The sequence below is a fragment of the Perca fluviatilis genome, chromosome 5, assembly GCF_010015445.1.
Source record: "Perca fluviatilis chromosome 5, GENO_Pfluv_1.0, whole genome shotgun sequence".
NCBI lineage: Eukaryota > Metazoa > Chordata > Actinopteri > Perciformes > Percidae > Perca > Perca fluviatilis.
Genome location: NC_053116.1, coordinates 2,650,194 through 2,664,340, shown reverse-complemented (window position 1 = coordinate 2,664,340; position 14,147 = coordinate 2,650,194). Strand labels below are relative to the sequence as shown.

Sequence of the window (14,147 nt, the reverse complement as noted above, 5' to 3'; positions counted from 1 at the left end):
GTGTTTTACAATATGATACTATTACGAAAGCGTTGAGTTTAATATCACAAAAGGTAAAATGAATCCTTCTTTTAAACTAACAATGAGTTAAGTGACTGTCCTGATACTGAGTTAAGCTAATGCTAGCTTGTGTCAGGTAAAGTATTGTTATTTCAGTAATTAGTAATACCTCAGTAAGATGCTGAAAATGATGTTTGTTATGTGTGTTACTGAACAGTTTCTTTAATTGTGGCTAGACCTTCTGCCTCCATAGACACACATGCATTAGGAGGAGCGTAATGTTCTTTAGGAAGCGGCCAATGTGGTATCTACGTATACACCTATACATATATCTATGGTATCCCACAGGCTTCTTCAGTGGATTTGAGACATGAGAACAGCTGGTTGTATTCAGGGGGGAAGTTTGCGAGCTTTTGGCTAATTCTGGCATTTTTAACCCATGTATAATCATTTGTTTTATTATTTTGCTCTGTCCTCTTCTTAAATAAACTGAATAGAATTGAACTTTCACATTAAGTTTTTTTCACTTTTATACAGGTGTATTCTTCTTTATGACACTCTTATGACTCCATATAATCCTTCAGTTTATCACAAACATTCAACATCAACACACATCTGGAGATACATGGTTTTTATTGGACAGGAAGGGAAAAACTGTCGTTTGAAAAGTAAGTAGAAAGGCATTTCCTGCAGAAAATGCTTGTAAATGCTGAAAAGCTAAATTGCTAAAGCTTAACTAGATTACTGGCTTTAATGAGTAAGAAGAAGGTAAAGCAGTGAGAAAAGTTGGAATGGTTTAAATTAATGTCTAAATAAAAAAAAAAAACTGTCTTTTGAAAAGTGTACCTGACTCTCGCTCATGGACATCGGAAAAACGTGTTTCCGAGTGAAAACGTCACCATTCACGTAACGTCCTGTGGGAATCAGAGGAGGGAAACTCGGGCTGGATTTTGATAACTGAGTTCCCCAGTTGGTGACGCGTTGTTGACAGCTGACGTTTGATGGAGGCAACTTTGGTTCACTGAACATATTTCAGTGACAAACTGTTTATTGTGGACAAATGCCTCTGCCAAGAAACATACACAGACATAACATGTTTAAAATTATTCATAAATAGGCCCATGTATAAAAAACAACACATTATCCGTGTCTTTTCCCGTTGGTTGACCTGCACATAACACAAACAAACACCTGGCGATGTGCTGTTTGGATGCTCGCATAAGAAAACAGCAGAAAATCTTTTGTTATTGTGGCCTCCATGTTTTCACACACGACACACCTGATGCTCTCGGCTACGGCCAACCGTTGGTGGCAGTCATGCAAAAAGTTGTTATGCCAAACGCCAATATAACAGAAGAAGAAGAACACGCATCCCGACCATGTGAACGCTGCCAGTCGGAAAAACAACGTAACCAGGGGGGCGGTGCCTGTTATTCCGAGGTGGCATGAACGCAGCATTATTTCCTTCCTGGTATCCATGGCAACAGCGCCATTAAACATGTCAATAATTAATGTGGACTTTTGAGTCTGTGTGTTTTGCATCAAGTTTTCCTGAAAACAAACACAGACAGACAGACAGACAGAGAGGGAGAGTGTCTGTGTGTGAGTGTGTGTATGTGTGTGTTTATTTGTGTGTGTGTGTGTGTAGACTTTGTCCCGGCTGCAGGAAGTCACCATCACACCGCCGTCGCCGCGACGACCCGAGGACCTTCAGACCTGTGAGTCTGTAGATTAATATTCAGACTTTTTCTCAAAATATTCTAACTTCTTTTCTTGCTTTATTCTGACTTTGTCTTTCTTAAAATACTCCAAAGTTTTCTAAATTATTCTCTTTTCTCTGAAGTTATTTTGATCTTTTTTTCCAGAAATTTTCAAACTTTTTTCTCTAATAATTGGACAGTTTTTTCTTAAAATAATACAACTTTGTTTTTCTACAATAAATATAAAATATAGACTTTTTTCCTGAAATAGTCAGGTTTTTTTGTCTCAAAATATTCAGACTTTTAATGACAAATATTTCAAATGTTTTCTTAAATATACAGACTTATTTCTTAAGATATGGATTATTGAGTGAAGAAGTTTACGGAGCTTTAAATTGAGTTCTATTCTTGTTGTTTCTTTGATTTATTATTTATTATAATCTCAGCTGCAGACGTCGTCTCCTCTTCCTCGTCTGTCTCTGAGTGGGTAGGAAGGCGAGTGGAGGAAGTTTCTCCTCCGTCCTCAGCGATCGGCTTCTTATAGCCGACGATCACACACTCGTCCTCGTCTGCGCGCCCATTGGTGGCGTCGGTGGCGTCGGTGGCGCCGCTGAGCGGCGGCTTCTTGTAGCCGACGATCAGACACTCGTCCTCGTCTCCACACCCATCGGTGGTGGTGGTGTAGGATGGGCCGGGGGTCTCATCGTCCCACGTCGTCAGGTCGAGGCAGCTTCCTGTCTGCATCACGTCGTTCTGGACAGAAAGAAACAAGACTTTAAGGTTACCCTTTTTCCCAACATTTTTGCACTATTTTTGTTTTTGAAACTTTTTTTTTTTCGCCCTTATGGAACAAACAAAACAAGACGGCGCCTAAATCGCCGAAAGATGCGTCAGAAACATCTGAAAACAAGACTTTTTTTCTATGTTTTTTACGCTTGAGCAGATAAAACCTAAATAACACTCAAAAAGCTTAAAGACAAGAAGAAACAAAGAGAGAAAAGACAAACCACTATGGACCTTTTTCACAGCAGACATGTTGACTTGTCATAGCAGGAAAAGCACAGCTGAGACTGATAACCTTAACGATGGCTCAGTTCCATCAAGTGTCCCAGTAAGATATTTCAGTGAGTCAGCATGCACAGTACCAGGACCTCTCCTAAGTGGAATGCAGCCATCAGTAATGGTTTGAATACACCTGTGCTTTTGTGTGTGTGTGTGTGTGTGTGTGAGCTGCTGTTAGACCTGAAACAGTCGAAGACACGCAGCCTCCGACGTGTTACAATGGACTGACCGCCGTCTTCTGTGGACGAGGGTGGGGGGGACAGGTGAGTTAGAAATCCGAGTAGTATCAAAGTAATCAGAGTATTATCAAAGTAATCCACAGATACTTGTCTGTACATCCAACAACATCCTTATGACCTCATAAGATTCCAGATCGGTCCATCTGAGCTTTCATTTTCTCAAAGGCAGAGCAGGATACCCAGGGCTCGGTTTACACCTATCACCATTTCTAGCCACTGGGGGACCATAGGCAGGCTGGGGGAATGCATATTAATGTTTAAAAACCTCATAAAGTGACATTTTCATGCCATGGCACCTTTAAATATTCTGACTTTATTTCATGGAAAAAGAAGCAGGTTAACTTGTTTTGAGCTTTTCTTGAATGTGATTCATCTCCTCCAGCCTTCTGGCTCCACCCTCTCCACAGGATCAGCCAATCAGAAGACAGGTGGGCGAGAAACCGACAGAAGATGTGATCATCGTACATAATTAACCAGATGAACTGTGACATGTTGTTGACTCGTGGTTTATAGAATTATAAAATATACATGTATATGTCAACACTTTACATTGATCAAAGCTACATTTCTGTAAATAATACTTTTATCAATAAAATCTCAGTCACAAGATATTCTTTTTTCTCACCATGCTTTAAGACTTTTACTGACAAACGTTTGAACGTGTTATTGGTGAAAAATGAACCTGAAATATGACATTTCAGACTCACTGAGTATGTTTACATTCACACCAATATTCCACTATTATTTTATGTTTGAAACAAGTCATGTAAACAGTATATTATGGCTGGATATTCATAAGGAGGCCTTTTTCTGATGAATACGTGTGTGATATTCTGGTATTATTCAGGTTTTAGAGATATTAGGCCTGTTCGAGAGCAGGTGGCAGCAGCCAGGGGCAGAGACAAAAATCCGCTGTCAAGTCGGACAGTTTCTAGCCGATTCCAGCAGCCTTCAGGCTGAACAGGAAGTCACAGAAACACTCACATCCTGTCATGTCCGATTCTGATTTAATAAAATGTTATTAGACCCATATATCAGCTGGTACACAGTCTCCAGTTGGTTTTATTATGACAGAGTAGCTGTCAAAATGCTCTACATGCAATCTGCATCTGATTTTAATTAACAACAGACTGTAGATGATCTGTAATCTGTACAGATTTAGTCTCTCTGACTTCTAAACATAACTATCAGCCACACGTGTGGTTTGTACAGAATAAGACTTTAAATCAGACAATTAGCAGTTAAAATCCCTCCAATTCAAAATCAATAAAAAGTTTATATAAAATGTCAGCATGTTGAGTAGATTCTGAACCAATCAGCTGAGAGCCAGGCGTTTCCCAGCATGCCCTAGGTCCTGGGGTCTTGCAGTCAGTGAAAAGCAACTGCGCTGCTTGGTCAATACACTGCGTCATCTTTCTGAGCAGCCGTCTTAGAACAAGCTGTCATTGGCTATCAACACATCAATCATGGCAGTTGGAGCCAATCACATTCCCTTTCCAATGGTATATAGCATGATAGGAACATCCAATGGGAGCCAGTCCATATGAATGCGCAACAGAGCTAAGTCCCACCTCCCAGAGCCGGCAGGCGCATGTGATTTATGCGAAAAAATATGTTCATCAGTGTTTCAGTGAATGTAGAAAGGATTTGATAGTCATTTGAAGTCATGAGTAGGTTTTTTTTCTAATAGCAGAGAAGTGAGTAAAAGCATTTAGAAACATTTGGTCACTTGGAGAGGTTTTGGCACACCATTGACACCTGTTATACCAAATACTGAAAACTCCCTATTAGGTTAGGGCTAGAGTACTGAAACTTTATAGAGGTCTTGTTGACAAGGTCTAGAACAGTGGTTCTCAAACTTTTTTCAATAATGTATCCCATTTGAATTGTGTTTTTAAGCCAAGTACCCCCTGACCAGTGATAGATTTACCAAACAACAGCCATGTAACTGAAAAACATTTAAATGCTAATGAAAAAAGGCAACAAAAACTTTACAAAAACTTTACTAAAAAAAGTCGGTAGAAAGAAGGAAGTAAGGCAAGAATAGGTGGAAAATATTATCAAAAACAGCGACAGACTTGTAAAAAAAATACAGTAGCAAGAAGGAAGAAAAAAGTGACAAAAACCTTGAAAAATGTGGAATTGCTTTTTGAAAAAAAGCGAGAAAAAAAGAAGACAGTAGAAAAAAAAGGAAGGAAGGAAGGCAAGAACTGGTCGAAAATAGTGACAAACTTCAAAAACAGCGACAAAATAACGCTCACGTACCCCCTGCAGTCCTCCAAAGTACCTCAAGGTGTACACGTACCCCCATTTGAGAAACACTGGTCTAGAAGGTATGTGTTGTTAGTTATTCTACCAAAATGACTATTTTGAACCATGTTTGAACTGCTGTAGTGTATGTTGTGTTTTCATCACATTCTAATCAAGCACATTTTCAGAAACGAGAAGAATTTAGGTTTCACATGAAGTCTCATACATGCATTCTGGCCTCGCAGTTCTTATAGTTATAAGCTTTTCCCTTTGGGGAAGGAAAATAGATGAAAATCAAGCAAAATAGGTGGATTTGAACAGGTTACAGCATAATGAGCCTCATGCAGCTACAAAGAGCCACCAGCAACTTTTCATAACATACAAGGCATCAGACGGCACACACCCACTTCCATGGTTAAATCCCAATTCTTCTAGCAGATGGTGACGTTGATGAGAACACAGCTAGAAGTTAATACATGAAGTCAAAGCCAACTGTGAGAGCTGACGGGCAGCAACAAGTCTGTTAGTTCAACCTCCATCTGAAGCCACGGGACACAGCCAGGCCACACATCCTTACTATGTTCCAAATTACACATATTTTTGTATTTAAACTGTTTAAATAGTTTTTATACCCCTGGACAATAACTGCACATTCCAGCACTAATGTATACATTCAAATGAGACAGTTTATATACATATTCTTCTTAACTTTTTCAATAAGATGAACATTGTAAAACTCTCTTTGGATGAAAGCATCATATCAGTTGAGTCAGACAGCCAGCAGGTGGCAGCACAGCACCTTCTCTTTCTTTACATATGTTCAGTTCAGCAGGGAACAGCTCAGAGCTCTTTAATTATTTTAATGTTGACAACAAAATGTTGACTCTTTTTTACAAGTCCTTCATTGAGAGTATTCTCTACTACTGTATTGTATGCTGGTATGGACATTCAAAAATTACGCATAGGAACAAATTGGGGAAGACTGTTAAAACCTGTGGAAAAATCATTGGTAAGCAACAGGTAGACCTGTACCAACTATATCTGACCAGATTGGCACAGAAGGCAGACAAGGTTTGCATGGATACAACCCATCCACTTTCAATGGAGTTCAAGCCGCTCCCTTTTGGTCATAGATATACTGTAGATGTCCTAACGTCAGAACCAACCAAGCAAAAAACTCATTAATTCCACCAATTACACCATTGGTAAACACCCATACACAGTCAAGAAGGTACATTAAATTAACATAATGTACTTTATTATGGTCAGTTCCATAATAAAGTACATTACTAGTACATTAAGTACATTTAATTTACCTTCTTGATACAATATTAAATATACTGCAACTGTTTTAGATACGTTACAATTATATTATATTATCATCTTACAGGACAGATTGGATTACCACTGGACTAACCTAAACTTTCTTCTTCTGTCTGCAGTCTTGAAGCAGCAGCAGCAGCACCGGCAGCTGTAGCTGATGGCCACTTGTTGTTGTTGGTCTTGTTGTATATAGTTGTAAATGTTTAAATAAATAATTTTTTGTAACCAAGATGAAATGAATGTTTTTGTAGAGCTTGGAATACCTAACCACAAAACGTTGTAAATAAGGGTGAAGAACAATAGTTTTATACATTGTTCTAGGCTTCACATGCTAGTTATTTGTTACTTACCAAGTTGTTTCTATTGCAGTCTAAAGAACAATAAGGTTTTTAAAAATGGACATAGACAGTTTATATTAAATAATTAAAAAAGGGGAAAAGACTAAACCAGTTAAATTTAATTTACTTTATTTAGGAGTTGTTCCATTTCTTCTTGGCCTGGGCGTGGGAGACCCTCCCTCCAATTCCCATCTTCTCCAAAATAAGCCTATGTGAATGAGGGGGGGGGATAAAAAGCAGATTACACAGCTATTACTTCTGAACATTACACAGCTAGCTATTACTTCTGAACATTAAACAATAGTGTAGCTTCTCACCGATATCCGTTCAGCGCGGTGTCCCTTCCCCCGGTAAACAACGGCCATTTATCAACACGGAGATGTATGAACGCCTCCGTTTGTTCCTTAGTCCCTGTCAAAAGAGACGAGAAAGCTATCAGTATAACGCTGTGGATGGTATAATGTTAACGTAACATTAGTTTGTACAACTTATCTAGTGATTTATAAAAGAAATGCCGGTGACAGCAACCAAGCTAACAACTGTTAGCTAAATGACAGGTAATGTCAGTAAGTAGCTAGCTAGCTAGCCTACTGTTAGCTCGTGAGGTATCTAGCTATCTAGCAATAGCAATTTGTACTGGCATTTAAACGTTAAACTTTATTTTTGTGTACTACTGCGAAGGATACACATATGCATCCTTTGCCGTCTATGGGAAATTCTCCGAACGAAGGACTCAGTCCTTGGTGGAATTCGGAGGATCCTCGACATTGGAACAGTCCTTCGACAGACGTCGATGACGTAGCATCCTCGAAATTCCGGCATCGAAGGAGCCTTCCTTGACATTGAGAAACACCTAGGGGGTGGAGTTGTTCAAGTTAATGATGCACAAGTGATGACACTTATTTTATTATGAATGTGTGTTCAATACACCTGCATTTCAACATTGAGAAATCACAGCCAAACTTGCAAACTAAGTATTTTAATGTGTGAGTGTTTGTGATGTGGTGAATGTGTTGAGGTTTGTGTTATTCTTGTTTCCAGTTCGACTCTAAGAAGAGGGTGAAGGTGTTCCCGTTTGTTGGGTTAAAAAATGATCTGGGATGATGTTGAGGAGGCGTGCAGGAAAATGTGGGGAGATCAGAATCCTGAACCAGGAGGACAAGACAGCCTTTACTGCAGTGACAGAAGCTGCAGGGGTGTGGCTGGCAATACCCACCTGGATTGGCCTGAGGAGGAGTGACTTGGGCATGGCCCAGTGTGGACCTCCCCATGAGCTCAGCAGGAGATGTGGCACAGAACTGCTCTGTGCTTCAGAATCCAGGGAACTGGAGACCTGAGACATGCACATACATGCATACACACTTACTCTACTCCCTGGGTGAGAATCTCACACACACACACATATGCTTCCTCTGCTCCTGTGGTGATAACTACTCACACACGCACACACAAACACACACACACACACACACACACAAACACTCTTCCTCTGCTATGTGGTGAGAACTGCTTGCTATCTCTCACACACTCACTCACACATACGGATCTAGGTCTATCTACATATCTACATTTATAGCCAGAACCAGATGTGATGTACACTCTGTTAGAAATGTGTATGTATGTATATTACAAATGCCACTGATGTAGACTCTGTTAGAAATGCCATGACTCTCTTCATGTCATGTCATGCTTTTTCATGTTATGTGTAGTTTCTCAAGGTTTCATGTTGGTTCTCATCTCTTCATGTCATGTCTAGTCTCTCAAGAGTTCATTCATATAATTTTATTAGCAGTTAATCCAAACTTTAAAGAGACTAATTTATCAGAATTTAATAGAGACTACTCCATCTGAAATGTAGGCTAAGGAAAATATTTTATCTGAAATTTACAGAGGCTAGTTCATGTTCATGTAACAGAGACTACCTAATCGGAATTTAACATTGACTAGTTTATCAGAATTTAAATGAGTGTACTCTAACTAACTAACTTCTCTGAACTTTACAGAGACTAGTCAAACTGCACTTTACAGGTACTAGGTAATCTGAACTGTAGAGAGTCAAGACAATGTGAATGTTAAAGGGACAAGTTTTTTATGATGAATGTGTGTGTTCTACAATAAACACACCCTGGTTACTTGAAAATAAATGCTCTTCATGTATAAAATGATTCAGATATTACAATTCATGAGGAACTGTTTACATGTACAACTTGGCTCTGGTACAAGCAACCTGCTGTGCATACTGTTTAAATCATTTGGTGCATTCATGAGCAACTGTGAAGTGAGAGAGAGTTTAGGAGGTGTACCATACACCTGAACTGGGGACTTCCCAGTTTGAAGTGTGGTCCTTGGAAAAGCTCCCAGGATAATGTTTTGAGGTCACTCAACATGGGGAACACTCTCTTCAGAATTGGGGAGTTTAGAAGGCGCTAATATTCATACAGCGTAACTGATAATAACCATGTCATTACTTTTCCCTTTCTTAAAGTAAAAGTATTATACCTCTAGAAAGATGAAACACATGTATATATTTAAGTAAATTAAACGTATACGCTAATCAGTAATAGTTAGTAAAATCAAAAAAAGATTATAATGAGGAGACAGCATGTCATTAGGGAGCAGTGCAAAGTCAGCATCTGTTGCAATATAATTCTCAAAATGTGTATATTTGAACTTGATTTTCTCCATAATTCTACAGTAGATACAGACATATGAGCATCTTTGGAAACGTTATGATCTATACTATGTGAATCAGGTGAGAAATTCAACGGACAACCATATTTGGCTGTTAGGAGGCAGTGCAAAGTCAGCATCTGTTGCAATATAAATGTCAAAATATGTCAAAATGTGTATTTTTGACCTGGATTTTCTCCATAATTCAACAGTATATATGGACATATGGGGCATCATTGGAAACATTAAAGACTGTAGTATGTGAATCAGGTGCAGATGTTGCACTATAATTGTCAAAATGTCTATTTTTTAGCTGGATTTTCTCCATAATTCCACAGTAGATAGGGACATATGGGACATCATTGTCCATATATATATATAATTTTGAGATAAACACTGCCACCCAATGGCTGAAACAGGCATTTTATAAGGTTGAATCAAAACTTAAAGAGAACCGGAGTGAATGTTGAGCCAAGTTCAGCGTCGTTGTAAATTAAAGGTTTATTTTAACCAGAGTGGTGATTGTTGGAACAGTGGAAAGATGAACCAAGACGGCTTTTGATAGTTTTATTGTGTTTCTGTCCACTTTGAATGCAGTGTGTTTTACGATGATAAAAGTCAGGCACGGCGCCAGGATTCTAGTTTTGGATGGGCCAGACCAATTGTGGGTGGGCCTTAAATTAAAAACGTTATCAAATCACTGTTTAACCTAATACAAATGACTGACTAATATACTGTTATATATATTATATGTGCTTACATAATAAAAATTGTAATAGTTTGATGCTCTTTAAATATGTTGTTGCATTGTAAAAGGTTTCGGTGCAAAGGACGGACCTATCCGCGATCGCTCTCCTTGGTTCTGACCAAAAGAAGAGCGCTTTGGAATCTCCATTACGCACCATACCTGGCTGTGCTATAGCGCATCTCTCCTAACCTAAGGCCTATAGACTGTAAAAGTGGTCAGGAATCTAATATTTCCCCAAAACACAGTTTAGTTCTGCTCGTATAACATGAGGCCGAATATTTCATAAGTCTGTTCAATTGTTTTAAGTTTTCAACAATACAGATCAACAACACTGCCCGACAGTTTCAATCAATACTCGGCCACAGAACTTGTTCATTGACAACGTCTGTCATGTAAAACAAGACTCAAGTTATTTCCTACCGAGACAAACTGTTACTTTAGTGTGATGATTCATGTTATAAACCTGTTTAACAAAAAGAAATAAATCACATTAAGCCCTAAAGCATCATTGGCCATAACAAAAGAAAACCATGAGGGAAAAACAACTTGACAACAGTAACAAGCTGTTACAGAAATAGAATTGCGCTTGCAGCTCTGTAGCGAATTATGAATCGATTATTTTAATCCATATATCTCATATAACGACATAATACAATACAGGCAGAGTAGCCTTCACGTACCTTATTGTTATCCTCTGGCGGTTAAACTCCCTAAAGCAGAAGAAGTGACCGGATACTTTAGCACTGGTTGAGTTGCGGGCTCATCCACGGAAGACAGATCCACAGGGCTATATCATCCACTGGCAAGTCAGAGTCAGAGGCACTAGCACCGGCGCTGGTCGCGCTAACATCACTAGCATCCTGGGGTGGCAGAGACAAAGATGTGCTAGGCGTTGTGGATCTCAGCTCTCCTTCATCTCCTCGTTGCAGCGATGACTCTGAGACCGCTCGTGCACGTTTAAGGTACCTAAACAACGACTGTTGCAACATTGTCCTTTACTGGAAATGATTTTCACACTTTCTTCTTTCTGCCTTTTCTCTTTCTGTGTGCCATTTTGCGAATCATTCTCATGAATTACTGCATTAATTGTTTTTTTTCTTTACCCCATTGTATGTTTGTATGTACCTTGTAAAGCGCTTTGTGATTTCTATCTGTGAAATGCGCTCTATAAATAAACTTTGAATTGAATTGAATTGAACTTTCAGATCACTTGGAGCTAGCCTAGCCTAGCCTAGCCTAGCCTAGCTTACCGACAAGCTACATCCATCCCGAACCTCACTGTCTGCTGAACTTGCGCAGAAACATAAAAGTAGACATGACCAGCTTTTTAAAATTGTTTTTGAAAACTAAACATTTAGACAATTTTAGCACAAATTATGAGATTTGCCGATTTTTAATAATTCTTCACCAAATAAATTAATTCATGTTTTTTAAAGAAAAGTTTTGGGTGGGCCTGTTGAAAAGTGGGTGGTCCTAGGCCCGTCAGGCCCACCCATAACGCCGTGCCTGATAAAAGTATTGATTATTTACATGGAGTCTGGTGGGTTTGGCGACGGCCTGTTAAAGAGCGAAGATTCAAATAGAGCCTATGAACAAATGCTTATTTACATACGTCCTATCGTCATATCGTTGCTGAGAGAAGAGATCACAGGAAGGACAGAAAGATCAACTGAAGGTTTGATGACCAAACCTGCTCTGTGTAACCGAAGCTGAGGGTTGAAAACAGCGTCCAGTAGCTCCCGTTGTCGCTCGTTCTCCTCTTTTGAACGACAAAGTTCCTCCTCGTACTCTGCTATCGTTCTTTCAAACAGCCCAAATATCTCTTCAGCAGCCGCAGTTAGTCGCTGCTCCACCAACGCTCTCAGCATCTGGACTTTACACATTTTACCTCTTTCTCAACACAACAAAGAGACTCTGCTAACCGTGGATTTCCACCAGATGCGGAATGGCTGCGGAACGGCGGCGGAGTCATTAGGTTTCCATTAAAGTCAGTGTGTGTATTTCCACTGACTGCAGAACGGCTGCGTTCCGACTCCGGCACAGCTCCGGCGATCCGCAGCCCTCTGCAGCAGATACGCAGAGCTTCTATTTTTGCCGGACGCCAGAGAGCTCCGCAGCAATAGCGGCAGATAGTGTGGGACAGGAAGTCGAGCACAGAAACAAAATAAACATCCTGTTAATTTTCAAAATAAAATACACCGTGCTCCCGGCGGATCATATTTCCCTGCACTACACCTTGAAAACACAGCACAGAGTTGTTTCCCCTCTACTCCTCTGGATGGAAACTAACTGGTGGTGGTTTTGTGGTTCTATTCTACATGAATTTGCGACAGCGAATACAGCTGCAGTCATGGCCGCAGCCGTTCCGCAATATATCCGGACCTGGTGGGTATTGACGGACAGCGGAGCACGCAGCAGACACGCAGCGTAGCCGGTCCACAGCCGTTACACATGCTGTGAAAATCCGGACAGATTAGTTGCTGAGCTTCAAAATAAAGGTCCGGAAGTGTTTTAGGCTAATTTGAAGAAAAAAACAGGAAGATATGATTAAAATACATGTTTGAAGAAAGACAAATATTTAAATGCGTTTTTCAGAGCTCTGAGAAAACAAAGAACCAAATTAAAGATGATGGTAGTTTGTTTCCCTTTTTCTTTTAAAGTGTCAAACAGAAGACACATGGTTTAATCTTGGAGTGTAAATGTAAGATGTCAACTGTTTTTGTCTATTCTATAGGTAAAGTTAATGTTTGTTTATATAGAAGACCGATTATTATATACAATCAGACCGCTTTTAAAAAAAAAGACTGACCAAAGAACCAAAAGAAAGACATTTTTTTTTCTAAAACTTAGAGAAGTCAGCTGGTCGAGTCTCCAGAGGCTGGTTTTAGAACGTAAGAGACGTCTCCTGTTTCAACAGACAATAGAGAAGTCAACTGGTAAAGTCAGCTACAAACTATTAAAAAAAAGATCCAGAATCCATTTGTTTTCTATGTTACAAGCTGGTGGAAATGACCAAGTTAGTATGAGGCGCCATCAGGGACATTATTCCCAATTACCTTACATATGCACAAGTGAAATGCTCTCACACACACTACTGAGCTGCTAACTTATCATATCCTGTGCAAAAAAATAAATAAAACTAGGTTGTTTATATAAATAAGAGGGCCTTTGATTGACCCAAGTGGGACGCCACACAAAATGTTTGCTTTGTGAAAAGAGAACTTTTGATTGTGTTTACGATTACTTATGTACTCATGTAATCATTGAATAACCTTGAAAGCCACAGGAACTTAGTTAAGTAAGTTAATGATTGAACTTTATCAATGCAGATTTAATCCTACAGTATCAATAAGTTGTAAAATAGCCCCAAAAATAATGTTGCCCATATAAGATGTTGTTTTCTCTGTTCAGTTCAACTACTGACTGAAACTCCTTCCAGTCAGCACTGTCATCAGTCTCAGGATCAGAAGAGTCTCCAGTCTGGTCTTCAGTCTCTGGTTGTAAAAGTGGATGTGGATGTGAGTTTCTGGCTGGTTCTGGTCCTCCAGTAGCCTAGATATCTAGACGCAGCAAATTTAATTTGCAGCCAGGGGAGTCTAGGCACTCTCCGTTGACTTGTGAGCTGGAAACACCAAACTCTAGTCAGGCCAATCACATCGTGTATATGTATAGAGTCGGTGGGCGGGCTTATAGCTGCTGCTGCTGGGAACAGCTGTCTTCTGTAAGACTTGGAGTTAAGCTTTTCTTTGAGAAAAGAACAAAGAACGGCACTGAAGTCATTCTTAATAAAAGGAAGATGTGTTCAGAGTTTTGCGGA

General features: G+C 39.6%; 1 protein-coding gene and 1 long non-coding RNA gene across 3 annotated transcripts; one reads left to right on the top strand and one right to left on the bottom strand.

Annotated features, from left to right (window-relative positions):
- Positions 1–1,628: 1,628 nt before the first annotated feature.
- LOC120559433 lies at positions 1,629–3,610 on the top strand. Of its 2 annotated transcripts, XR_005639275.1 has the most exons (3): positions 1,629–1,718; positions 2,941–3,025; positions 3,384–3,610. It is a non-coding gene; the product is annotated as an uncharacterized LOC120559433 (long non-coding RNA). The 2 variants fall into 2 exon arrangements; XR_005639274.1 differs by lacking the exon at positions 1,629–1,718 and having other exon boundaries at positions 2,875–3,025.
- Positions 1,999–2,769, bottom strand: LOC120559413 (E3 ubiquitin-protein ligase Topors-like). The gene is made up of 2 exons (XM_039801113.1): positions 2,718–2,769; positions 1,999–2,453 (listed from the first exon to the last, which is right to left on the bottom strand). The coding sequence occupies exons 1-2, from the start codon at positions 2,733–2,735 to the stop codon at positions 2,103–2,105; spliced, it is 369 nt and encodes a 122-aa protein (XP_039657047.1). The 5' UTR covers positions 2,736–2,769; the 3' UTR covers positions 1,999–2,102.
- Positions 3,611–14,147: the final 10,537 nt, after the last annotated feature.